Source organism: Larimichthys crocea, chromosome X (assembly GCF_000972845.2).
Source record: "Larimichthys crocea isolate SSNF chromosome X, L_crocea_2.0, whole genome shotgun sequence".
Classification (NCBI taxonomy): domain Eukaryota; kingdom Metazoa; phylum Chordata; class Actinopteri; family Sciaenidae; genus Larimichthys; species Larimichthys crocea.
This window is the reverse complement of record NC_040020.1, coordinates 25,682,649-25,710,371: the sequence shown is the minus strand read 5'-3', so window position 1 is coordinate 25,710,371 and position 27,723 is coordinate 25,682,649. Positions and strand designations below refer to the sequence as shown.

Genomic DNA, 27,723 nt, shown 5'->3' with positions numbered 1-27,723 from the left:
TGTTTGTCTTAGCACAGAAAAGCATTATTGTAATAATAATCCTTAAAGCCTTAAATATTTCTATATATTTTTTTTTGTCATTTTATTTTAACCTTTAGACAGCTTTACCTTTTTTAGATTGTTAACACAGCGCTTCTTTAACAGTACATGATCGGCAACACTACAATGGTGACAGTTATGTTGCATCAGTAGGCTTGTATCAGTTTTATCAGGGGAAGGGCGGGACCAACACATGACCACAAATTTCAACTGCTCTCGTCTTCTTTCTTTTTTTTTTCCTTTCGCTTTCTTTCTTTCTGTATGGTACTTTTGAAATCTTTTCTACTTTTGGCTCCCCCACTCTTTTGCTTTCAGTTTCCCCTAAATGCATTAACATTTCTCCCTTTCTCCCAATCTACCTCTGTCCCTCCTCCTCAGTGAGCAGTCCTATCTTTGCTGTCTCTACAGAGGCATCAAGCTGCTGGCAATTCCTGTCACAGACACTGCCTTAATTAGATCTTCTTCAGCACTTTCTCCCCCCCACTACCACACCACACCCCTCTCTGTATTCTCACTCTGCCTTTTAGCTTTTTTTTTTTCCCGAATGTCCTCGCACAGGCCTCATTTTTAGCTGGCAATCAGGCACAATTTGCTCAAGGTTTCCGTGATTGTTGTTGCACATTATTAGAAAAAACAAAACAAAAAAGATGCGTAATGATTGTATGCTGCTCTATCTGCTAAATGACAAAGCTATTTAGAAGGTATTTTTTTCTCATTTTGGAAAAAAAGAAAAAATATTTTGCTATATGTAAAAACAGCTGTCATCAATACGTAAACATTCTGGAAATAGAGAAGTATATGTATTTTTAAATGTTCCTGTTTTTTTTTTTTTTTGTGATTTGTTAAAATGTGTAGCACAAATTAAAATTCCTCATTGACTTAGTAGAGACTATTTCTTTGTCTTCTCTCATGTGACCAGGTGTCAGCAGTGTTTTGGATTCACATTCCAGCTCTGCAAGTTGTTGTTGACGTTTGGGTTTCTAAGAAGAAAAAAATTCAAGTATCCAACAATCTTTATTCATTCTTAGTACCATCGTTTTTATAACAGTATAAATAATGAACAGAGAAGAATCGACATGCATGTCATACAAACTTTGTAATGCACAAAAATAAAATGTTACTGCAAAAAAGAAATGAACAGATTTAAATATGGAGGGGGAAAAAAAAGAAACATTCAGAGTGAAATTTTAACCTTTGTGTAAATAATAGAAGATTGAAGTTAGTTTGTTGTTTTGGTCTTATCGGGTAAAAATATTCGCTAGATCAGCTTTCTCAAATACAGTATGGGGGTTTGATAATTGTGGATTCAGTTTTTTTCGGGATTGGACATTTGGCTGGGTGTTTGACAATTTACAGACTAAATGATGACAGATTAATCCACAATTTAAAAAAATAAATTTAAAAAATCATGCTGCAGCCCTGGTAACATTAAAAACAGTTGCCCTGCAGTCCTTCAGTGCATTGTGTGGCAGCTTCTTGATGCCACGTCTTGAACATTCGATGAACATTTCGTTCTGCAGCTGTGCAATGTTTTCTTCTTTCTGCAGGGGGACTGGTCACAGGCTGGCAGAGGGTCACTGCCCCTGAGATTGTGATCCAGAGCGTCCCAGGGGAGCTCTACAGAGCTGAGGTCAGAACTAAAGGCCAGGCAGCATACATGGCTTTTCTTTTCTTGTAGTGACCTACGCTTTGAATTAAAGACTTTATAAAAGGTGACCTGTTATTATTCTAGCTGAACCTCCTTTCAAAAGGATCTAGCCACACAAATAGTTTTACTTTACATTTTTGGATATGCCTCCTGAGATTTCTGCCTCCATCCCAATACAAAAGAAGTGAATGGAAATTATTTCATCAGCAACATCTTCCACCAGGAAAATGTCGCTGTTAGGGTACATTCAGACAGGATCCGGTGCTGTGGCAAAAACGCAGGTTTTTCCATTCATTTGAGTGGAGCTAGTGCGTTTTGCTGGTTAGAAGTTGAACCGAATCGAACTTTTGGAAAAACGCAACCCGACGTCACGCTGCGGCCGCCAATCAGATAGGTCAAACCTTCTGAAGTGTGTCTGAAACTGAGACTATCCAGACTAAACTCTGATACTGTTTATTTCATGTACCCAGCTTCTAAATCTGTCAGGCTTGCAATTTACACTGCAAAATATACACAAAGAAGTTTCCTTTGGTTTGTGTCCGATGGTTTGAGAGAGAAAGACAGAAGGGGGGTAAAAACACAAACAAATACCGAGCATTGGTCGAGAGACATAGACGGTGAATGAGAGTGAGCAAGCGCTTGCGGTTACGTTCAACACAAATATACAGCCCTCATGGTAAACAGTCTTCATTGGAACTATTTTCTTTCATAGAAATAGTCCTTACAAAAACCAAAGTGAGGTCTGTGGATTATCCAGAGCAACTGAGACACTAAGTCTGGAAACACGAAATGTAATTTCTCGCTGCTGTGAACAACCGCAACAAAATTCCATTCACATCTATTGTGTTGGGTTGGAGATCTCTGAAATCTCTGATACAAATATTTAAAAGCCTAACCAAAACACAACTATCTGCTATGGCTGGGCACTAGAAGGAAAATATTATTTTGTAATTTGCGTGTAGTTCCAGCAAGTTATATTCCTGCTCATAAGATGTGAAACAAAGTAATGACATTTAGAAAAAGTATACAACCCATGACTATTTGTATCATTCCAGAAAATGCTCGTTTCTTTTTTTCCCATCAGAAGGTTTCAGTGTTCACTGACCAAGTATATTTCAGAACAAAATGATTGAGTAGTTCCCCAAATGCAGTTTCTCTTTTGAACGTCCAAACAATGTGAACAAGTGTTAAATATTTACAAACGACTATTTACACCTTACCAGATAAATACAGCGTATATTCACAACAACAAAAATGTGGTTTATACACACCAGGATTGTGCATCAGAAACTCTGGAGTGAAAGCATGTCATCTTGATCACCCGGTAAATAATAAACAACTGCTGCATGTCGAGCCTCAAAGAGTTCATCTGTTTTCCACTGTCCAGTGATGAGGTTCAGTGTGAAATGATGGGCTGTTATGTCTCGACATTCTTGAGTTGACTTCCTCAGCTTCTTTCGCCCAGTCTCCGGTACAAAAGTCAACATTCATACGCCATCGTTTAGTCTGTTGGGTAGACGTTTGACGGTGCTTTGGGAGCTGCTAACAAACAGGTTTATAAAACATTCCACTCTAAAAGCACTGTGTGAGACATCCAGCTTTCACTGACGCTGCCTTAAGTTGTTTGTCTGCGAATGCTTTCAGCACTGTAAAATTCAGTTTATGTGAGTCCCTTTGTCGGAGAGCTGGACAGCTAATTTACCATGCTACTTAATGTCTGAATTACTAATACAAATTACTCTAAAAACAGGTGGAAAAAGTCCAATGTGCGCACATGCTCCGAGGGCTGACAGGAGAGAAATTAACATCCTACAATCTACTGTGCTTTAAACCACATCGGCTGCGTACTGGCTGGTTAGACCTCGGCCACCTCGAATGCTGATTAATTAGGCAACTTTCTTCGCAGCGCATTCCTTTGATGTCGCGGCGGGTTACGGATTCTGTCTGTCACACAAACCCAGTAGGAGTCAGCGTGAGTGAAGCAGGTCTGGCAGCTGTGGAGTGGAGTCATGGAGCGTTATCTCCAGTTTGATTGCTTGGCTTTGTGCTGTGCTGACACTAGGTTTCACATTCATACTTCATGCTGCATTTATACGCACGGGGTGCGTGTGTCTGTGTGTACCCTGTCCATCAGCGCACACATCTGTATCCCTCGTCGTCCTGCTGGCCCACCTCTACAGTCCCGAGTAGTGGGTTGTGCGTTTCTGCGCACAGCAGTGGTGGCTTGGAGGTGGTCAGCAGGAGGAGGCACTGATCTTCTCTGAGACATCGGGGTCGGACTTGGCTACCAGGAAACGTAGGCGTCCTCCTCCCAGACGAATCAGATCCACCGCACTGTAAGAAGCACAGAGGAGGAAGTCAGAGTCCAGTTACGTGAAGCTCAGCAGAGACAGAGTCGCGTCACTGTCTGAGCTCGCACCAATCAATCAAGGTAATCAATAGGCTTAAGAGGCTGACAGCCATGGGTATGGTTAACACTGTAGGAAGACTGCTCACTCTGGCATCAATGCCAGTATCAGTAGTATCATTAATCTCCAGCAGCCCATTGTTGTGTTCACAAACAGTACCTCTGGTAGTCTGCTCCTATCAGACTGGTCCCGTTCACAGCCAGGATGCGATCTCCGATCCTCAGTCTGCCATCAGAGGCAGCCGGTCCGTCGGGGATCAGAGTCCGGATGTAAATACCTGGAGCGTTGAGAGGAGTGTGCTGCAGGAGAGAGAGGTGTTTAGCGTACCTGTGTGTTATTATTTAGTCGAACATGTGGTATGGTTAATAAAAAATGACACTTTGTTTCTTGTCTAAGGTGAGTTAACGCAAAGATATTCAATTTATAATGACATAAAACTGCCCAGCACTTATGCCTAATAACTGACGACTGATTATCAAAGCTGTAGGTGATTCATACTCTACTGATCGACTTTTCAGAAAACCGATAATATGAACACAGCTTGTATTTTTTTTTCTTCCAGTTAAGTGACCACAGTATAAACCAATGATACACTGTGAGCTAACAGACTTAGCAGGAGAAATATCTTTATCTTATCTTTGCCCCGCCCTCATTCATTTATTGTATATCAGGATCCTCATTGTGTATTTACACATACAGAACATTGATACCTACCGATCGTCTGTGATTTTAGTGATATATTATAAATATAAAGCTTTAATGTGTCTCAAGCACTGTTAAATGACACATTTTCTAACTTATTTCAGTGTTCTTGTTTCAAACTTTTCTATTAAATCTAAAAAAATTTATATACTATATAGTGTAGTTTAAAAATGATTTAAAGTCTGTTTAAGTGTTAATTGTTATGGTCGCCACCTCGATCAAACTGTTTGGACTTGAACTTTTCTTGAACTTATCTACGTTTTTTTCAATCCTTCAAAGCTCAACTCTTTAAAATGTTTTGTCTTAATGACTATATTATAGTGTGTGATATGTTTTTTATTTTAGTTTGCTTCTTATAAATAAATAGTGAGGGTTAAAGGTGCAATTACATTAATTAAATAAACATAATTGCAAAAATAAATATCTACAACAGTTGGTCATCATCCACATTACTAAATATTCTCATTTAACATTCATTCCCAGATTTGGTCATGTTGTACTAAAATACATCAATAATAAAGTAAATGTAATTTTCGGATCCCAATGAATCACAAAGCACACTGTTGACACCTGGACTGACAGGTAAGATAAATGTAACTTTTCAAACTTCTGTCTACTCACCAGACCGTCTATGAGTCCCATGCCGAGTCCGTAGGGTCCCTTGTCCAGTTCCACTACAAACACCACACACAAGTCATCAGGAAGGGGAGGGGCGCCAGGGGAGGATACAGGGAAAGGAAATTCACACCCACTAATACATCCTGCAGAGGACACGGACACCCAAATACACAAAAACACACACACGCACACAAACACAAACACACACAAAGGGTCTTGCTATGGGGTTGGACAAACATAAGAGGTCTTGCTGTGCAAAAGACACACACAGATACTGAGACACATGCAACAATCCAGCTACAGAGCTAATCTGACACACAGACATGTGCTTCTGACAAGAGCCTGCAGATGTCACACTCAATACGCTGTAGAGACAGCAGCAGCAGGGGAGATGGTGCTGTCATGTGAGGCACAGAGCTGACCAATGAGCTCCAGCAGATCAACTACAGAACTGCACAAAGAAGAAGTGCAGAACATATACAGTACAATCGGTTTATAAAGTTATGGTTGACAAACAATGGCCTGACAGAGAGCAAAACAAAAATGCAAAACTATAAATTTAGATTTTAAACATTCTTCACCAGCTAGTTGCTCAATTTGTTGTCCTGTCCATTTGGAGCTCGTCAGGTAGCGTGCAGTGTATTTTTAGAATCTTTGCAGAAGATTTTCTGAGAAAACTCAGAATCAGAAGTAAATGTTAAACCAAATGTGTTAAGTTAAGAAAGATGCTGAAAATCTTTGGTGGTCAACAGTTGGTGATAATTCTTAGTGGGTTCATTTGTTTAACGACTTCTTTAAGTTCATTTTTATAACTAGGCTCAGGAACAAGGACCACGCCTTGAACTCATCCCATTTCCGCATCTCAAGTACTTAAGCAGGCCTTATCTGTTCACTTGCACTTTGACTCAGGGTTTTAGAGAGGAGGGATGTATGAAAACTCTCTCTTCTTTTTTCTTCTCCGTTTTCTTCAAATACAGGAACCATGAGAGCTCCAATCCATCTCTCTACATAGAGTGGCAAAGAGACAGTTCCCCCACTCAGTCTTAACTCCCTGCTGATTCTCTTCTGTCCCCCCCTGCCACCAGCCGACACCGGTCAATCTCTTCCATTAATCAATGATCCTGATTTCTCCTCTCGCCCCATCATCCATCCAACCTACCCTCCATCCGTCGTACAGCACATCATCTCGGTTCACATCTATCCACAATATGCAATAAACCTGTCTAAATTGATATCTATATTGGCATGGTCTTTGGTAGTGAGCATTACTTGTAGTCATTTAATCTATTAATATAAAAAATATTGATGAATGAAGCTTGAAGTTGAAGTTGGTAGTAAGATACTGTATGTCCTGATGTAAAACGTCTTGTGGTAGAGTGCAAACATTTTTCAGACTGATTGTGACACGAGCAACTTTATCTTCATGATCACATGCATGCACTGCATAATGTGCAGCACGTGTGCTGATAATATATAATTGTGTAGGAATACACTGATCCAAAACACTGGTCCAAATGATTAAACAAAATGCGTCATTAAGCAAAAGGCCGTGACGTCAGTGTTTTCACAGCAAACCTGCTGTTACCTTACATAAAGATGATTTTGATGTATACAGATAATATATACAGTAGATATAAATTTGGGAAAAGATATCCCCAGATCTGAAATCTGAGGTATCCGAATTGGTATTGGGAGTAAAAGTTGGATCAATGAATCCCTAATATTATGTAACTGCAAGACTTAAAATTCAAACTGCACATTTGGGTGGACAAAATAAGAAGAACAGCATACGATATTGTGATTTAGAACAGAAGCCACTACAAAGAATACTCTGTGTGAATCTTGTGTGTGTTTTGGAGACTTCGACTGTGGCATTTCTCAACTGGATGCTTGTGTTCCTATTATTTTGTCCATCTGCTGTATGTTATTCAGCCTACCCTCCATTCCGTTGCTGATGAGTCCGTTTGTCCTTTTACATTCTGCCACAGTCCTACTGGTGCAGCCGTTAGTCTGGGTGTTGGGGCCTATGATTGACCCAGGCCCTCCTCCTCCTCCTTCCGGGTACAGCGGGGTGTTTGGGGGGGTCAGGAGGCAGGACGGGTCTGGATTTGCTGTTCGAGGGTGGTGCATGGTGCCGTTCCTTCTGAGGCTGTGTGTGTGGGATTGGACTGAGGGTCTGTCCCGTCCCCTCTCCTCTCCTGTCTCTGCTGTCACCTCGTCCCCTGGAACCCCAGAGCGGGGGCTGCTGTGGGACGGAGGCAACAACTCCCTCTGTGGCAGGATTGAACAGAGAGACTTTAGAAGTCAGTATGAGGTGTATAGTGGGGATGAAATGATTAGAAAATGGGAGGAAAATGAATATTCCTGTTATCTTTCAGGGTTCTTGTTGCAGTATTTGTTCCTAGATATGAGTCCAATTAAAGACAATTAAAGAGATGCATAATTATCTTACAGGCAGATTCACCATTTTACATATTTGTGAATGTATACGTGTTTCTGTTTACGTGTGTGTGTGTGTACATATGAGGGTGCAATAACACTAGGGATTATGGTCTAGTCAGCCGTTCCCACTAATTAGACAGCCTAAAGACTAATCAGATTAACCATGATTTAACCATGTCTAGGTTTCTGTGAGTGAGTATGTGTATGTGTGTGTGGGTTGGCTGGAGTAGAGGGTTTTTGTCTTTCATTTATGGGATTATGAAGAACTCCGCAACAACCACAGCTGCCGAGGCACATGGCCTGGATTACTGCTAGCTGTGTGCATCTGACAGTAACGTGTATGTGTGTCTGTGTGAGTCTTTCTGACCTGAACGTCGGGCCAGTCCGCTGTGTTGGTTCCGTTGGAGTGTGTGTGCACGCTGGGAGTGCTGGTGTGTGTTTGCGTCTTGGTGCGAAGCCCCCATAGGTAGTGGCGGATGTAGAGCAGCTGTCTGTAGATGCTGTCTTCCACACACTCGCTGTCCAGGTCCACTCTGAAGCCTGCACTGGGGAGCACTATGGGAGGGTGGTTCTCAAAGCTCTCCAGGAGGTCCACTAAACACACACAAGCTGATGTTAACTCATCTCTACACTTGCACATTAAAGGCCTGATCCAGGATTGTTGCACAGCTGCGCTATCAGCTTTCTGTTTTGCAGCTTTCTCACCCAACAACTCCTTGACGTGTGCACAAACATTATCTACATGACAGTCATTTAAATCTGCTAGTTACAGTAGCTACTGAGGTGGAGCAGTGTGTATCTAGTATCCTGATTATGATTCACATTAGAGCCTTTTCAGAAATTTAGAAAAGCTTTTATCCTGTTTTTTTTTTGTTTTAAGAAACCTGAATATGCCAGCTGATCACTCTGTACCATGTGTGCAGATGCAAACTCAGCTGGTGAATCTGAGTCGTAAATACAGCAAAGTTCAGACAGTCAGAAACCAAAGTAGGTTTACAATGACGCCACACACCACATGAACAGTTTTTCCCTGCAGCATCAATCATCAACAAGGCTTTTTATTATTTTTTAGGGGGGCATTTATGCTTTTATTTATATAGGAGAGCCAAAGACAGACAGAAAAGCAGGGAGAGAAACAGGGGCAGCACCCCATAATAATAAATTGTATCAAAAAGTTCACTTTCTTTGTTAATAAAAAGTAAAAATCACTCCTTCTCCCTCATTGAAAATCCCTTTGAATATTGCCTTTTCAAAAGTTGCTGGACAAAATATGTTTTCACATGTGTAAGTTACATACTCGACCATGATGGCTCACAAACTCATGCGTCATGTCACAAAATCATCCCTGTACTGTAGGTACATTTCTTAAACTCAGATGAGCATAGAAAAACTTTCCTCCTTTAGCAGATGTAAGTGAAACAACCTTTTAGTATCAAACTCACACAAATATCATTCTACACAGTGACTTTAAATATGCCTTTATATAAAGTATATATACAAATCATACCTACAGGCTAAACTCTCAACCTCTCAACTCAACACCAGGCTTTATGAAGCCATAATTTGGACAGTTTTACTGGCCATGAAAACAAACTCATTCACACACAAATTCCTATTCCTACCTGTTCTGTATATATATGCCTCGTCTTCACTGCTGGGTTGCCATGATGGGACAGGGCCCATCTCTGCTGTGAGCTGGTACTGGGTGAGAATCCTGTGCAGCTGAACGGGTTTCAGAGTCGGATGCTCACTGGACAAAGCTCGCCAACTCAACTGCACACAAAGAAAAAGAAGAAGAGAAATGAATCCAAAGTCCTGGAAGGGCCTCTTTAAAAATGCAGCAGAGCAGTCATGGGAGGTGAGACAATGTTTGACCTGTCACAAGCTAATGGTTTAATCTTTTCAAAGATGACTATGGGATTGAGCATCACAACTGCAATACACTCTTACTGATTGTCTTCAGTGTGTGTTTGTGGTTACCTGTGTGAGCTGCTGTGGTGGTGTGGCCAGTATGGACACAGTGCTGTTGAGTTTGGTGAAGAATTTGTCAGCCAGATGTCCCAGACCGGATCTGCTCGCCCACTCCATGACCATCCGCAAACACGCCTGAATCTGCAACACCTTGGAGCGCTGGAACCAACCTCGAGATGGACCTACACACACAGACACACACAGACACACACATCAAAGTGAGTGTTTGGATTTTGCTCTGCTCTGATTTCTATTCTTGGATGTGTACATGCCTGAGAGAAAAGCAGACTAAAAAGGACTGTTTGTTTGCATGTGTGTTTGTGTCAAAGTCATCCTTGTATATCCTTGATTTTGAAGTCAATGAAACAATGGCATCGATAGCCACCCGCCACCTGCTCCTCGCAGAATACAAATCGACTGCTGCAGAGAGGCTCAGCTGACTGTTTGGTTTTACTGCACAACAACCGAGCATACAGCCTTCATGCTTTACACTGTGTGTAATCCTTTCTTTCACTAAATCATGTCAAAGAACCGGAAGGAAGTTGCGTGGCAAGTTAAGCGGGCAATAACATTAAATCTAGCATTTGTCAAGCTGGCATCCCGTAGTTTGTCAGTCTGTTGTTTCATTACCTCACTGCAGCTACAATTCCTATTTAAGTTTTTTGAAATAGCCCCCCCAAACACTGACAGACAACTGGGACAGAGCTGAGATTTTTAATGATACCAGAGTTTCTGTGCAAATTACAAAGCTTTTTTTTTTTTTTTAGTAACTTTTTTTTTTTTTTCTTATTCTCTGTACAAAAAGATGAACCTCATACACAGAGAAGAGATGCACATTCTAGCTAATCTCTATCTGCACTGACCAAGTAAATAAAAATGCTACAAAAAACAGTAAATACAAACTGCAAAGTACAATAAGACCCATAGCACACCCAAGCCTATGCAATATGAACACTCTTCCCACTCAACCTCTCAATATTCAACTGCTTCATATAGGGTTAGCTGCAACTAATGATTATTTCATTAACAATTAATCCACCAAATATGTTCTTGATTAATTGATTATTGGTTGGTCCTTAAAATGTAAAAATAAATAAATAAAATCAAAGTGAAAAATACCCACAGTGATCTTCAAACTCCTTAAATATGTATTGTATATATGTATGTATTTTTATAATATAATTAACCTAATTAGATTTTTTTTTTCATTTAACAAAAAAGTCAAAGTTACCAAATTATAAACTTTGCATAAATATATAAGCAGTGGCGAAATAGTGGCAAGATATTTATTAAGAATTATGAAAAGGTTTGCACTCCATTCATTCCAGAATTTAAAAAAAAGAAAAAAGTATCAGGTGTCTCTAGTCAAAATCAGTCAAATAGAAAAATCGGCAGCAAACCAACAAAAAGGTGGCCAGTAAATAAGTAAACAAGATGATGAATCTAATCACGACAATCAATGCCAGTTTTTGGGCATTTGACAGTTTACAGAGATTCAGATAAGTATCACAAACTAAATATGTCTCCACTGAGCAGCAACCTCTGTGTCTGTGAAGAGACGCTAATATGAAGTGTTAAAACTGCAGTTCCTTGAGTAGCCACTTGAAGCTGGCTCCAGAACAACTAAATCTCCATAAGCCTCCATGTTAAAATTCAAAAATGTTAAAACTTCACAGCAGAAATAAACATGTTTACAGCCTGGTACAACAGTTTTGGTCTCTTTAGCTAATCTCACCCATTTAAAATTATATTAAAGCTTAAAGTGACAGTCTGACTTTGATTGACAGGTGGCGTTGTTTGAGCACCATGTGGTTTGTCATTCATCCCAATTTTTAGATTAGCTGAGAGGCGGAAGAGACAGGACAGCCAAGATGTTAGCGACCAGAGTCACAGATTTAGAGCTTCAAAACGTTTTTTCAAAAACCTGTGAGTGACATCTCGCATACGCTGTCCATTTTTATACAGTCATAGAAAAAGATTTCACAACATTTTCACAAAATTTCACACACACACAGCAATTAAGTGCTCATTAAACTTTTAGGATGTGCGTAAGAGAAGCACACTTCATGGCACTATCACTAACCTGCATAAAGAAATACCACTATCATATTTACAAAACCTAACACAGCTACCCTGACGCAGGTTGATAAAAGTTAGACATGACAGGAAGCTTCAGGCAGGATTGTGTGCAGACAGCGCATACACACACATCAACCGTTGCAATATTCTGCCATATGTTTTGGATGTACACACACATATGCACACACTCCCCTCTGTAATAGGCTTATGTCTTATACAATAATCTATGTGTTAGGCAATGCAAATAGACGAGACATCACTTAACCTCTTAGCAAAGGTGTCATAATGCTGCAAAGCAGCGAGTTTACAAACACACACACTCACCTCTGAATGCACAAAAGCCACTGTGCGCTCTCAAACACACAGTCGTAACAACAAAGAGCTATCGGCTATAATATGTTTGCAGGGTAAAACACTCACAATCAGGCAAATCCACGATGAGCAGAGCGTCTGCAACATAACATATCTCCAAACAGGTTTTCTTCCACAGTTTCCATAATAACCAGACAAACAGTGTGAGTGTGTGTGTGCGTTTGTGTGTGTGTGTGAGTTGCAGAGTGCCCGGTGCAAACGTCAGCGTTACCTGCTATAAACTCACTTCGCTGTTACCATGGACACCATCAGTGGAGAAATATAAATGAGCGACAAAAAAAGGGGAGCGAGGGAGAGAGCGAGAAAGCCAGACAGACAGAGAGAGGGAGGTGGAGATCAGGTGGGGGACAGGGGAGCCTCTGCATGAATATAAAGGTATTTCGTCTCCTCCCTGTGCCAGACATGTGATCTCTGCTGTCTCCACTGGCTAATGAAGACATATGGCAGTTGCGTGTGTGTCTATATGTGTGGCTAAAGATACAAAGAGAGGGCGTGGAGAGGTTGGAAGTGGTACGTAGTCGGACACAAAGATATAGCTGGCCGTAAATGCCTGTTTTCTTCATTTAGACAAGTTAATAGACTATTAGCAAGGTCATCACAACAACTGTGCGGCCTTTCAGCCTTTTACCCTTCACTCTGCCCTTTCCCCCCCACCCCTTCTCTCTCTCTCTCTCTCTCTCGCCTACATCCAATCCCACCTCTATCTTTCTTTGTCTTACCCCCTGATAGCCAGATGGAAGGAAGGCAAGAAGGAGGAGGAGTAGTAGGGGGGAGAAACAGAATGCAGATAGGAGAAGGGCATTGAGGACAAATCTGGGTTAGTCACTGTCAAAATGCTGACAAGGACACAAGGACACTCTCTATTTCTCTCTCTCTCTCTCTCTCTCCCACACACTAACAACTGTTCAAACCCAGAGGGAGGTCTAATGGAGTGTGAGTGAGCATGCTTTTCGCCTTACCTTTGTCCATTAGCTGGTTAAAAAGCGACACATTGGAGAAGAAGAAGAGGTAGGCAAACATCTGAGCCTGGATCTCCGGGTGGACCTGGTAGCCCTGCAAAAGCTCCTGGGCATTCTGAAAGACCTGCACACACACATGCAAACATACAGATGAGCATAGGAATACTGTTGTTGTAAAAAGACATGCGCAAGTCTAGCAAATATGGAATAAACTATGTATATCATAATACATATTCTGTTCGAGGAGTTTCCATCTTTTCATTGTAGCTCAATAATGTAAAATATTCAGCCAAATGGAAATATTATAGTCTTTACTTTCCCAAAATTCATATAATCATATAATCTAATATAATCAGTACCTTTTAAAACGTTGCAATCATCACTGGAAATTAAAATAATCTAGATGTTTGAATAAGGTTTGGCTGCACAGCGTTAATTTGTATTCATCAATGACCCATTTGGCAGTTTGGCAACAAATACTTTTGAAAAAACACAAGGTTACAAAATATAAAATATGTGGAAAACAAAGCAAGAGTTTGGCTGTGTTGACCTTTGCAATTATTTGTCAGGTCTTATGAGACAATGTTTCTTGCTGCATGAGGCAAAATAAAGAATAAATGTCCACTCTAACCTGAAGACCAGTGTGTGTCTCTTATAGCAGTAAATCTCCCCTTCACATCGATCAGTGTGTTTGATAGTTTGGATAGGCATGCTGCTGGTAATTTGCTGATTAATGTCGTAAGCCAGTTTAGAAACAAAGAATGTCATGTTATTTTATCTATATCATTTTTTAAAAATATCCCACTCTGTAATTTTGTCAATTTTTTCTAGAAAAATAATTTTCATGTTCAACAAACAAGATCATGGTAAAATATGGTAAAATAATAAGTCTGTGTACTAGGTCACAAAATATTTGTCTATTTAAATTACACAGGATTTAAATTACTTTAAAAATTAGCTTTGTAAATGTTTATATTATACGTAAAGAAATGTTTTTACAAAACTACTTTTACAATAAAACTCCATAACGTAACTTAAGTATAATATGTTTACATTTTTGTATAATCACCTGAAAATAAGAATATTTTTGTTATTTTAGCACGAGCCTTTTATATCTACAGACGCAGCAAGCATCCATAACTACACCACTAGATGCCACTAAATCTGACACTGGTTCTTGAATACATGTCTATATGAGCAGGATTCTGTGACAGTATTACTATTACTATTTAAAGCATTATGACTTAAAACGCGTCTAGTAGAGAGCTTTAAAATATACTTAATTTATCAAAATATCTGCTACTTTACAATTTTTATGCTACAGCTGTACTACAGTACAAAATAATAAACGTGCTTACCTGCAGGACTCTGCGTACAGGTTCAGGAAACCCTACACCTCCTTTCCAGCAGGGCTCAGAGCTGTCGACTGGGAATGGATTACAGTCTAACAAACCTGGTAACACTACATAAAGAGCCTGGAGAGACACACACACACACACACACAGACACACACGTATGATGATGGAAGTGATCTAAAATTGCAGATTAATGTCCAACTTATTCATATATGTCACGTGTGTGTGTGTGTGTGTGTGTGTGTGTGTGTAACACTCAGTCAGTGTGAATGAGGGTCTGTTATTATTCATCCTGCCCAGTTTTAAAAACAAGATAAAAAAAATAAAAAATAGTCTCGCTCATTAAGAAGATGGCACCGTTGCCACGGTGACAGATTACCTTGGTGACATAGTACACACATTGCTGGAAAGTGTACATGATCACTTCTTCCAAGATAGTCATTGCCTCCTCATTGGCTGATATGGTCGCCGATAGCAACGACTCCTTTGACCCTAGACACAGATGAGAGAGATAGAAGCAACAGACATATACTGAGAGGGAGGAAGATGATGAAGCTGTCTCAGTATCTACTGTATGTCAGCGTGAGGAATTGCTCTTCAGACAAGTTGTTACCACACTCTTCATTCATCAGTGTATGTGTGTACCTTGCAGTGTCTCTATGCTGTGTGTGTACGCTGGTGCTCTTTGTTGTATAAAGTAGAGGATCTCGATGGAGTTGGACATCCAGAAGAAGATGGTTTGCAGGTCTGGGATTAAGTCTGAGATACTGAGCAGAGACAGAGAGGCTGGGTCCTGACTACATGGACATGGACACACACACACACATACACACAGAGTGGAGGGTTAAACACACATACTGACAGACTGAACACACCGTCATACAAACTCAAAAATGGTACATGAGCACACATGGCCTCTTTCTGATGGAAAGCGATACTCACTGCTGAGCTTGCTTCTGAGCCAGCTCCTTTGTCTTCTCCTGCAAGGCGTGCACACACACACACACACACACACACACGCACACACACACACACACACACACACACACACAGAGCAATTAAGTGCTCATTAAACTTTTAGGATGTGCGTAGGAGAAGCACACTTCATGACGCTATCACTAACCTGCATAAAGAAATACCACTATCATATTTACAAAACCTAACACAGCCACCCTGACGCAGGTTGATAATTGCTTTGTGCCCCACTGAACTGAATATAAGCTTACTCTTATTATGAGATGAACCCTGCCACCCCACCCGGCCCCCATTTTTTGCAACAAAAGATATAAAAGATTTTTTTTTACAAACAGGAGGCTGCAGCTTATTCTGGGTCTCCTGCAGTGCTCTTTAGCAAAGACCGACCACCTGATCTGAAACCACCTCTGTTCATTTAAAATCTATATACACTAGAAAAACAAAACATCAACCTTCAGTGAAAAAGAGAAGCAGCAATTTCCATAAATTAAAAGAGTGTAGCTTTTGTTGAGGCCGTCATCTCCTGACTAAATTAGATGCATCACAAGATGTGTCAAGATTTGAGTTTCTTACTGCCTTTGTTTGAACAATTTTCCTGAGGAAGACTGCGGTAATTACAATCTTTTAAATATATTTTCTTATTCAATAATACAGTAAAGCAACAAGCTATAGCCAAGTGGTCACTCTGATTCCATGTTCAACTTGAAGAGTATCAGCATCAACTGCAGATTCAGCATTTTGGTGATACATTTACCAAACTCAGCCCAGTTAACGGGGCTCAATACAGATCCAAATCAGCAGAATTCAAGATCAATCGGCAGGAAGGAGTATCAAAAAAAGAATGACATTTAGCATAACATATATTTTTTTAGGCAAAGTTCTTTATGTTTACTGCATTGAATATTTTGCCATATTTTATTAATTTCAAATGATTTTGATTAACTGGATATTAAAACTGCTGCATTGAATATTCTGTCAAGTGACAGTTTCAGCTGGACATATGATGGACTTTTATCTTCATCCCTGGTAGAGCAGAATATTGTGTGCGTAATGCAGTACAAAACATGTGATATCTGTTTAACTATTCACCTGACCTGTCATGGCTGACCAGTTTCTCTCCACATGAGGTCATCTTAAGCAGAGACATTAAAGTACCACAAGACAGACAGACAGGCACAGAGACAGACAGGCAGACAGAGAGACATAGAGACAGGCAGACACTGACCCATGCGATGGTCTGGATTCGTCGCACAATCTTGAGCAGCAGTTTTCCAAAACTCCCAGGTGGGAAGCTTGAGGCAGAGTGTTGTATGCACAGACACAGCAGGTAGGCAGGTGTCAGCTTATGGTCGTCGCCTATGAGGGAGTTTAAAGGGTCAGCACACTCGTAAAAAAAACACATTTTCTCATTTAGTGATGTCCATCTAATCATGAAGCTCACATATTTAGAACGTTTCTTTAAAAGAAATAAAAACCTTTAACTACTTTCAGCCTAGGAAATAGTTCCTATGATAACAGCTGACAGTGAGGACTGTGGATTATCTGGAGTAACGAGGACACTGATTCAGAAAAGAGATGTTGCTTTTCATGGAAACTTCTTTCTATATACACTATCTTTCCACAGAAACACAAGAGTGAAAAATACTGGATGAAATGGGACTCTTTCTCTCAGGAAAGAGAGTTCTTGGGAGTGTTTAAGCCTTTTTGTTTAAATACAAATACCAAATCCTTGTCTAATGAACTGTAGTTGTGTATTTGTCTGTGTTTAATGACTCATTCTAGTGTTTCTGTTGTTCTGTATCTCATGTCCCCAACTAAATTAAAAATGTTACTAAAAATAAAACGGTAAAAAATATCATTTTCATTGCAGGGCACCACAAATTAATCTCAGAACAACATAATAATAGCAAACCAAAACTATCTGCATGGTGAGATAACACTGAGGTGTTATTTTGGTGCAATAATCCATCATAACACATGCACTGAGTTAAAAACATTGTTTTGTGGTGCCCCTGACATCTTATATTCTCTACTATACTATAAATCAGAGCACAGACCTCCAGGTTCAATGAGAGAGACTATCCTGTTCAACAGCTGGTCTTCATGAGCCTGGTCAAACTCCAGCTGTAGTCTTCTTTTCTGACCCCCTCTTCCTCCTCCTCCTCCTCCTCCTCCTCCTCCTCCTCCACCTTCCCCTCCTGACAAACTATGGGGGCCCCCCGCTACCGTCCCCCCGCTGCGGGGTTTTACCAGGTGAGGTTTGAAGCTGCGTCTAACTGCCGGAACACTTGACACTTGCGCCGCTCTGTCCTTCAACACGGAACCACACATCTTACAAGTCTGAGCTCCGCCCTCTCCTTCCTCCACCCCTACGTCGTAAAGCTGCCCCAGGGAGCGGAGGCGTGCCAAGGTCTGAGCAGGCAAAGGCTTAGCACTCGTGGGGTCCTTGTACAGGAAGATGTAATGTGCTCCGAAGGAGAGGAGGTCACCGTGTCGCAGCGTGGTGGAGCGCTCGCAGCGGGAAAAGTTCACCAGAACTGTGGCGTGCAGCACCGGCTCAACGGCGACACAGAACTGCTGACTCTCTGCCTGCTCTTCTCCCTTGTTGTTGTTGTTGGCATGACGGCGGGGTGCGGGGACTCGGCGCAGGCGGCAGTGGAGGGGCAGGATGTCAGGAGAGAAGAGACAGATGTTGGGGCGAGCTGATGGAGTCTCTTGGCCGACTGTGTGCTGCTCTCTGTTCAGCAGGTATACCAAACAGTCCTGTGACAGCACAGCACAACAAATATCACATGATCAGATATATTATAAGTCTCTAACATAACACATGAACATCTTCCCCATTCTCACCTGCCGATTGTATCCCTGTAGCAGCAGGAGGTGCGGCGACTGGTAAAGTGAGTGTCTCACCCCTCCTCCGCCCTGACTCCCATCCTCTTTCCTCCGGCCACTGGAGGCTGCCTCACGTTCTCGACTTCTTAAGGGCCCTGGCAGGGTGGAGTAATAACGCTTGGGCTCGTCTCCCACTCCCAGCTAAAGACCCATTCACACACACAGAGACATGCATTCAGGATTTACTATTACACAAATAATAACTATAATTTATTTCAGTGTGAGGCCCTACCTGGTTGAGGCTGGTCTCACTGAGGCTCCGGCAGAAGGATGAATTGCTGGACCGGGGCAGGGTCAGAGTCCCTTTTGCCCTGTTCCTCTGGAGCTTACGAGCCTGGGCATTAATATCTACAGGGAGGCAGAGAGGAGGAGCAAGAGAGAGAACAAGAGGGGAGAGTGAAGGGCACGAGGGAGGAGAACAGGTGGAGAATAATAAAAAGGAGCAGAAGGATGAGGCAGAGCAGGTAGAGAGAGAGAAATTGAGGACACAGAAGAAAAGAAAGGCAAAAAGTGGAAAACAAAAACAAAGTTCTTAAAAGTGACGCTGTTAGCATGTGTGTTTGAATCATGAGTGACCTCTCAGACTGTAGTGACATAACAGTCATGTGTGAGCTGAGTGGAAGTCAAACAAAACCAGTCAGATGAAGTAAATGGTGCTGGATGGAGCAGCACATGTGGCTGACAACAGTGAACCTGATGAAAGGTGAACTGAGCAGCTCCTCATGACTTGAATTTGAGGCCATGCGATGGCTCACACAGATTTACACACACACACACGCACACTGGTTGAATCACTGGTAATGGGGGTGGCAGGTAGAGGTGGTCTCCATGGCAATGACTGACAGCCACCCTACCTGAGACCAGTCCCCACCTTTAGAGCTGGACTGTACCACTCGACCACACCGCAGGGGGGAGCTCCTGTGTTTGCCCAGCCCAGACCGACCCATTAGAGCCGCCAGGAATTGGGATGTTTTGGGCCCTACAGCAGGGTGGGACGGGTTACGAAGGAAAAACATCCCCCTCGTACTGAACAACCCCCACAATACACACATACACCAACCGCACGCCACAAGACACGCATGCACCATAGAGCAAAAAATAGTTTGAGGTGCTTCTAGTGAGTTACATCAGCAGTCAGTAAGGAGAGATACACAGTTAAAGGTATGAGGTGCAGGATTTTCCCCTCTAACATATCACTGTCAAATAAATAAGATCATGTATTCAAAGTCAGGCAACAAGTATGTATATTATATTGCAAACTATGGTCTGCTTAGTGCTTTTGTTTTAGGATAAATACAATTTGTTTTCCCAGTTTGTTGGTAGGCGAGACTGCAACCAGCAGAACTGGGAATCACATATTGTACCACTGAAGGTTAATAATGAATTAACTTGGCCGTGATGTGTCTGTGTTATTAATGAAAAATCCTATCGTACCCTTAAAATGTGTGTAACAGTTTAAACATGTGCATGCATGCTCACACATACACCAGGGGAGAAAAAAAGACAAAGTGAAAGACAGGAAGAGAAAGAGACACTATAACACTATAACACAAAAGAGAAAAGGTTAGTGCAAAATGAAAATATATGTATTGATATATACATTAGTTAATAAACCAGTTTTATCCCAGAGAGCATTCTTTGCTGCGAGTATATTTCTGTTTATGTTTCATACAAAAGAGGTTCAAGTTGCAGTTTGTATCCAAGCACAGTAAGGAATGCTTTTAGAGGAGAAGGCTGGTGACACTCTCTTATTGTAAACAAATCCAGCGAAAAGACCAAAACCAACAAACAAATATTGTCTGTATTGCCAAATCCTGATACAGCTTAGAGCTCTATTGTTGTCTAACAATGTTTAGAGTCAATCCACCATACACAGCCCTGCAGTGAATACTCTTTTGAGTGATGTTTGCTATATAATACAATTAGCAACTGTTTGCCATTTTGAATCCCACGGGAAACGGAGGAAAAATGCTTCACAGTGACAAAACGTACAAAAAAGCAGGGACTGTCACAAACTAAAATAAATATAAACATGTTAAATATATGTGCAAATACAGGCACTCAACTGCATGAACAAAACCTTTTTTTAAAACGAAACTATGTGTTTGCAAGACAGACGGAAAATCAGAAATAATATTGCAACTAACAATTATTTTCATCGTTGATTCATTGCTGATTATTTTACAGCTTTGTCGATTAATCAACGATTTGGTCCATAAAATGTCAAAAAAGTGAAAAATGCTCACTGAGCTTCCAAGAGCACACAGTGATCAGATTGTTAGCTTTTTTCACAGTCATAAAACTCAAAGATAAAACTCAAAGATATTCAGGTTTTATATCACATAAGCCGAAGCAGCACCTCCTCTTATTTTGGAGGATAGAACAAAGGAAGTTTTTGTTTAAAAACTTCCTGAAATCCTGACAGAACTTGTCTCTTAGAAATATGCTATACTTTTCAATTCATTTTTTTCTTCAAGTTTTTAGTTTTTACAAGTTTCCAATGATAGAAAACAGAGAAAAGCAGGAAATCTGTGTATTTGTGAGGATTGAAACCAGCATTTTGTTTTTGACATTTTTGCATGAAAATGCATTATTATTTAAACAGTTGCCATTTATTATTTTTGTCAACTGACTAATCAATAAGTTGACTAATCGCTGCAGCTCGAGTCAGACAGCATTGACAGATGGTCTAATGCATTGTGAGTTTTGGTCTTTTCCTGGGATTTGTTGAAAAGATATAAAATAACACCAAACTTATCATCTTCATGGATTTTACAGAATGGTTAATATTATCTTGTGTACTGTCCAGAATGTGCAAGATAATATTAAGCAATTCAACTGTACAACAAAAAAAATAGATTGTTGACTGACTGTCTGGCTACCACAGAAGTTGACATAGCAACCAGTAAACCCTGGCATGCTTCATGAGAAATGCTAGTGTGGCTGCAAAGAGCAATGTGTGAGTGTGAAGCTGAAAATAGTTGCTCTGTGTCTCTGAGCACTGTCATACACTAACTGGGTGTTTAGAAATGTCTTCACAGGGCTGAGTGCGTGCATGTTTGTGTGTAAATGGCAAACTTTTCATGAATCAGTACACCACTCTACATAAAGGTCATTTCATAGCTCTAAAGCACACACACGCGCTCACATAGTCGGAGATTCATATCACTGCATTGCAGATGTAAAGTAGTTTGTGCAATTTGTTTTCACATCATCATCATCATTTGAAATCTACTAACACAAGAGAGTTGAGCCTGTTAACTTTGGTATAGCTTGAGTACACAGTGTAAGTGTGACCCACTACAGTGTTGAGTGAGAAAATGATATTGCCTCACTGTAGTATAAACATGTCATTCATAAAAACACACTAGAGTGCACACACCCATCCGCACCTCCGGTCACAGAGGATTCAGCTTTCATTCAATCAATCGATCAGCTGTCCAAGCATTTCCACTGCACTGTGTGTGTGTGTGTGTGTGTGTGTGTGTGTGTGTGTGTGTGTGTGTGTGTGTGGGTGTGTTTCTGTAAATGCTCAACTGCACATGCAAGTGTGTGTGTTTCTACTAAAAACCCAAATGAAACACTGTCTTCACAGGACACCACTTCCACATTCAAAAACACTGGTAATCACCCAGGAACAACATCTTCTGTTAGGGATTAAGCCTTTGTTCTGCATCCACACACACACACACACACACACACACACACACACACACAGCAGAGGAGGTAACGAGCTGTGCTTTTCTGCTGAGTTTGACATGTCAAGAAAGGAAGGGAATTAGGCCAGCTGTTGTATGTCTGTGTCTGTGTGTGTGTGTGTGTGTGTTTGTGTCTATGTCTTTGTGTGTTTCCTCACCAGCAGTGACCGTATCCTTCTCCTTGGCGTTGAGTTCCTCCACCTCTGCTCTCCTGCGCAGCTCAAACCTACGAGCATGGCCTTCTCGGGGTTTCCAAAGCTCTTGGAGCAACAGCGGCTTTTCGTTGTCCCCAAGCGCACGCAAGCATTCAGTTCGCCACCCTCCTCCTCCTATCCCACCTCCCCCCTCCAAACGCCCAATCACGTCACACAGGACGTAAGAGTGGGCAGCATTCTTGTTGAGCGAGTATCGCTCTAGTGCCTCTTTGACCAGTTCCTGTGCACTGGAGCGTGGCGTGGCCAGGACGCTCTTGTAGTTAGCACCAGCACAAATCTCATCTCCAAAAATCTTCAGGACCCCCGGGGCTGAGCTCTGTGTGGAGAGTTCAGCTGGGTCATCTGCCGGTCGCTCTGGGGGTTCAGTCGTTGAACGCCGGTCTCCACGAGTGTTTGTTCCAGTTTCTACCGGGACACGATCTCTGTAACTCAGAGTACGGTATAGCACCTGGTGAACACACAAACAAAACTTAATGTACTGCCGGGCCCCTTTATCACAGATCATAATGTACAGTATGGGTTTCTTATGAAGGGTGAGTTCACCAAAATCACAAAAAAACAAACAGGTTTGCTCGTGTTATTCAGCCATGCAGACCAGCCCAGTACACTGGAGGTGAACAGAGCATTGGATGATTACACTAGCAGCTATGTGATTATGGACTAGTCTGTCACCTTTTACTCACTGAAGTAAACACTGGACCCATGTTTCACAAACCACATATTTTCTGAACATCCTGACACTAAAATTTAATTTTTCATACAGATAAATCAGGACCACGGCCACTTCGGTTACAGGAAGCATACTCTAAGTCATTGTTGCAGATTACAGTCAGTTATTTTCTGTTATAGAGCATCTCTGGTGCATCCTGAGGGGATCATGAATGTGTGAACAAAGTTTCATGGCAATCCATCCGATAGTTATTGAGACATTTAACTCAAAATTAAAAATGTAAACCTCGCACAAAAGTCAGTGTGCTTCATCCTCTGGAGACAATGAAAATCTCTGCAAAATGTATCCGGTAGATTTTGACCTATTTCAGCCAGACCGACCGACTGACCAACATCACCATCCCTAGAGTCACACTGCTAGCATGCCTATAAATCACACTTGAACTGAATAATCTTTAAATATTGCACCTTAGCAAATAAAACAACTATCTACACGTGTAGACACCATGAGAAAAGTCAGAAAATATGTGCTGTTCTATTTTTGTGAACTGACCCTTTAAGTATAGAAGTGCACAAGCTCTTTACTAAAAAAACACTTAATATTTACTAGCGTGTGTTTTTGTTGAAAAATGGTCTCCGAGACTAACTTTGGATTAAAATGTCAGTGTTTGTTTGTGTGTGTGCACCTGTGTGAAGGTCCTGCTCTGTCGTTTCAGACGACTCTTGGATGGTAGGGACATACTCGCCCCAGAGGAAGAACCGTAGAACATGATGCTGCTGTCAGCTTCACAAACTCCACAACTCCTGAGCGAGGAAATACAGTTTAAATGCTTTACTTCCATCGTAAAAGCATGTTTACACACACACACACACACACACACGCTCTTATTAAAAAAAGTCCATGCATAAAAGATGATGGTGGACACACAGTTACATCTTACACTTACTTGTAGAACATTTGTAGATCTGGAAGGTAAAGAAAATCTACTCTAAATCTATTATGTAAAATGTATCTAACATGAACACACCATGATAAACAACAAAGAGTGAGTGTATGTACCTTGACGCCGTCACGTATTGTCACTCCTGTGTGCAGCAGCACACGCTAAAAGTTTACAGTTGAGGGTCAGATGCTTTGCTTTTCATTTCACTGTCATCTTTCACACTGGAGACGTGAAAAGAAAAAAAGACAATGTTAAAGTTTACAGTCCCTGCTGAAGTCTGGCTCATTAAATTTTACTTCTTTTCCAGATCCTCTGGGATTTAGATAATATTGCTGTGGCTTTTAGCTTTTTAATGATTTCTTGACAGACTAAGCCGTTTTCACACCAGAGTCAAAATTGCAAATCAACATCACATTACTGCCTGCCAAAGACATTTTTTGACTTGGGAACCATCTGCAGAGTTCTGGGCCTCGACTGTGTACAGCTTCGTACGGCTACTTTAAACCATCTATCTGTATCTATATGAATATTCTGTTTTTATTATTATTATTATTATTCATTTAAGTATTGTTTTGTTTGTAAAATGACAGAAAGTAGTTGTGAGATTACTTTTTCAGATTGCAGTCCTCATTTTAAAATAAAAATATTTAGCATTTTTGGTTAATAATGACTTAAACCAATTAATTTCCTGTCAATCTGCTAAATTACTACTTTAATATTTTATATATTTTTGCATCTTTCAGCTTCTGATAGTGTTGCATTGATTCCTCTGTACTGACTGTCTTTCCTCTGGGGTGTACTTGAACTTGACGATTAAATAAAGAATAAAAAATAAATAAAAAATGAAACACTACGTCTGCCTGCATCCAGGTCATGCATTTTTATCTCAATAAACAGGTCTGTTTCCACCCTGTGTCCCTGCAGAAGGTGAGTCACGCTTCACTCTTGGCTTTGGATGAACTCTTTTGACCGATGAAGACCTTTTCACATGCACGTTACATCAGGAATCAACATTTTAAAACCAGATTTGTGAGCAGCAGATGAAAGCAGAACCTCATGCAGTCTGTTTTTGATTGTGCAGTTATCTCCCTTATCTCTTTTTTTTCTGTAAATATTTGGCAGGCAGCCTAAAAGGTGTTGTTGTAGCTGACTCTGCAGGCACTGGTGGGATAACGTGACTATTTTAAATGCCTGCTAATCCACAGTAATCTGGCTACTTGGCCGCAGTTAACTCAATCCTGGGACCAACAAACCCCTCCTGCATCCACACACACATACACATACACAGAGAAAGAAACACAGTCAGAGAGAGAGGCCTAAATTTTGCATTGGTATATTGTGTTTGGTGACCCAGGAGGTAGTGTTACATTTGGTAATCATGTCACACAGACATCAACTTCTCCAGCACCTCTGTCCTTGTCTAGACTACGAGGAAGGTCAGAAATAAAGACATCAGCTATAAAACAGGCGACATAATACTGGACTAAACTTGTGACTACGGTGGGTCTGCCCTTAATTTCAGTGTCCGTCCGTCTGTTTACGACTCCGGGCTCAGTGGTCGTCAGTAGCAACCGCCGTAGCAACAAAAGGCAGGAGAAAATCCTCAGAAATTAATCCGCTGATGAGTCGTCAGGCGCGGCACTAAAAGCTACCAGCCCCGGCCTCTGACGGTCAGCAGGTGTGTCTGGTGATTGTAGATCGAGCTTATTATACACACACACGCACACGCGCACACGCGCGCGCGCACACAATCATTAATCAATTAGCGTAAACACTGTTTCGACACGTGAACACTCATTAACAATGAATTTAGAATAAATAAAAAAAAAGCTGTGGCGCGTCTTTCCGCCAATAAAATAGGTCCTGGGAAAAGTTGAGGTGTGATTCCAGCAGTGACAAGCCCAGTCCCCTGAGGGCTCTCCTGGGTGTCTGTTGCGTTAGTACTCACGCTGCCTGCAATGCGTGGCTCCATAGTGCTGCTGGGGAATCCTTCCTGGCTTCTCTCTCATTCCGTCTCCCTCCTACAAAAGATAGAAAATCCCCCCTCCAAAGAAAATGTGGGGGAACAAACACCCAGCTGCCCTTTTCCAAGCGACACCCAGCCGTCCAAGGGGGGCTCCCCACCCACATCCCCCTAAACAGCCCGTTAACTTGGACGGCAACCAACCGCAGACGGTTCCTGCTTCTGTGCGCACATCTCCGCCGTGTGTCCAGCAATGCCCGCTGCCTCCGGCAACCGCATTCCCACATCCACAGCGGTTCACTGCCGAGCCGAGCCGGAAACACCCGAGCTCTCGGCGTCGGCGCTTGCCTCACCTCGGCGCACCTGCTCTGGCACTCGAGTCTACGGAGATGGCGTCGCCTGGTGGTCACCGGCGGTACAAGCACAACATGGAGGCATAATGGGGGTCCTACTTATTACATAAATAAATAAATAAATTAAATCAATATAAATAAATAAATAAATAAATAAATAAACAACTTTTAAATAAATAAATACATATTACAACATATTTAATCTTATTATACATAAAGATATTATGGAGTAAATTATCTTAATCATATTAAAATGTGTTAATATCTCCTTTAATTTATTATGACGTGTCTAAAATATCTGGAATATTTCATAATAAGAACCTGTTTTTAATTTTTCACAGTTGTATGGTTAATGGCATATATTTTGTCTGCATTTATTCATATTACTTATTTTATAATATCTAATTATATTTTAATGTTGATCTTTATTTATATTATTGTTATTTACTTATTATGTAAGCTCTTTGTAATGTTCTCTCTGGATGAATATAATCCAGGTGTCTAAAAAAAAATTATGTTCAGTTACTTGTAGTTATTATAATAATCTCATCATTATATTTTAACACTGTTACAGATTGTTCCAAACAAAAGCAATGTTGTTTTTCTTAATTGAAGGAGCCAACAAAGAACTCTTCATGTTTCTATTCCACAGTGCTTTTGTTTCAGCAGTAACTTTGAAACAATTTGCATTTGCAAACTGCAATAGAAGAAATACATATTTCAATAATTAATATATTAATTAATATATAATAAATTAATACATATACAAGAATGACTGACTAACTTAACTAAAATGATAGATTCTCTCCTAGTTTCTCTGGTTTTGTATTAATAACAATAAAGTCTATGTAACAACCACTAACATCTTTTCAAATAATGAGGTATATGAAGCAAAGGATTAAATAAAGCCTGTCTGTCTGATTTACTTCAGTATTGTTGACATGAAAGTAATAAAAATAGGACGTAAAAATCATTAATCCAAATAGATAAATGTACAGCATCCAATTATATCTTATTTTAAAAAGTAATAAAAAGTAGTAATAGTAAATAGGAAAATACTGCTGCAGTTCTACCTTTAATGACCATCATGTAGACAAAAGGTTGTCTTTGCAAAGAGGTGAAATTTGATAAAATGAGGAGTCTAAGAATATACTGCATGAAAAAACTTTTTTATTACAAGAGAAATAGAAAAGATAAAAGCATTGTTGGCATCATATAGGCTTATCACAGCACAAAAGCACCACAGACACAATAAACCAATATGAAAACTAGAGAGAAAAAGAATACAAGATAATATAATCGGTCTTGTACGACCAGAAAGAAAACACAAGCAGCACTGAGAACAGAGTCAGCAGCTCCACAATCACAGAGCGTCTATAAACAATGTTCAGAGGGTCCATGAAGGCTTCATGGAGAGTTTA

At 40.8% G+C, this 27,723-nt stretch overlaps 1 protein-coding gene across 5 annotated transcripts; it reads right to left on the bottom strand.

Annotated features, from left to right (window-relative positions):
- Positions 1-67: 67 nt before the first annotated feature.
- radil (Ras association and DIL domains) lies at positions 68-26,384 on the bottom strand. 5 transcript variants are annotated; one of them, XM_027283253.1, is made up of 22 exons: positions 25,935-26,384; positions 24,103-24,207; positions 23,990-24,008; positions 23,729-23,846; positions 22,317-22,821; positions 19,332-19,439; positions 18,693-18,808; positions 18,419-18,601; positions 17,626-18,331; positions 16,794-16,924; positions 15,536-15,573; positions 15,239-15,360; positions 14,973-15,085; positions 14,597-14,713; positions 13,239-13,362; positions 9,838-10,010; positions 9,480-9,630; positions 8,225-8,451; positions 7,353-7,686; positions 5,419-5,558; positions 4,255-4,394; positions 68-4,021 (listed from the first exon to the last, which is right to left on the bottom strand). In XM_027283253.1, the coding sequence occupies exons 3-22, from the start codon at positions 23,998-24,000 to the stop codon at positions 3,922-3,924; spliced, it is 3,657 nt and encodes a 1,218-aa protein (XP_027139054.1). In that variant the 5' UTR covers positions 24,001-24,008; positions 24,103-24,207; positions 25,935-26,384; the 3' UTR covers positions 68-3,921. The 5 variants fall into 5 exon arrangements, with proteins under 5 accessions (XP_027139054.1, XP_019117343.1, XP_027139055.1 ...); XM_019261798.2 differs by having other exon boundaries at positions 15,239-15,390; positions 25,935-26,383; XM_027283254.1 differs by having other exon boundaries at positions 5,419-5,471; positions 15,239-15,390; positions 25,935-26,383.
- Positions 26,385-27,723: the final 1,339 nt, after the last annotated feature.

What these genes read in the sequence shown, in the direction of transcription:
- radil (XM_019261798.2), bottom strand. An exon ending in CTCTCTCATTGAACCTGGAG is followed by an intron (nt 16,925 to 17,625) that starts GTCTGTGCTCTG and finishes ACTCCCTCATAG; the next exon opens with GCGACGACCATAAGCTGACA. An exon ending in CATCAGCAACGGAATGGAGG is followed by an intron (nt 5,559 to 7,352) that starts GTAGGCTGAATA and finishes TGTCCTCTGCAG; the next exon opens with GATGTATTAGTGGGTGTGAA.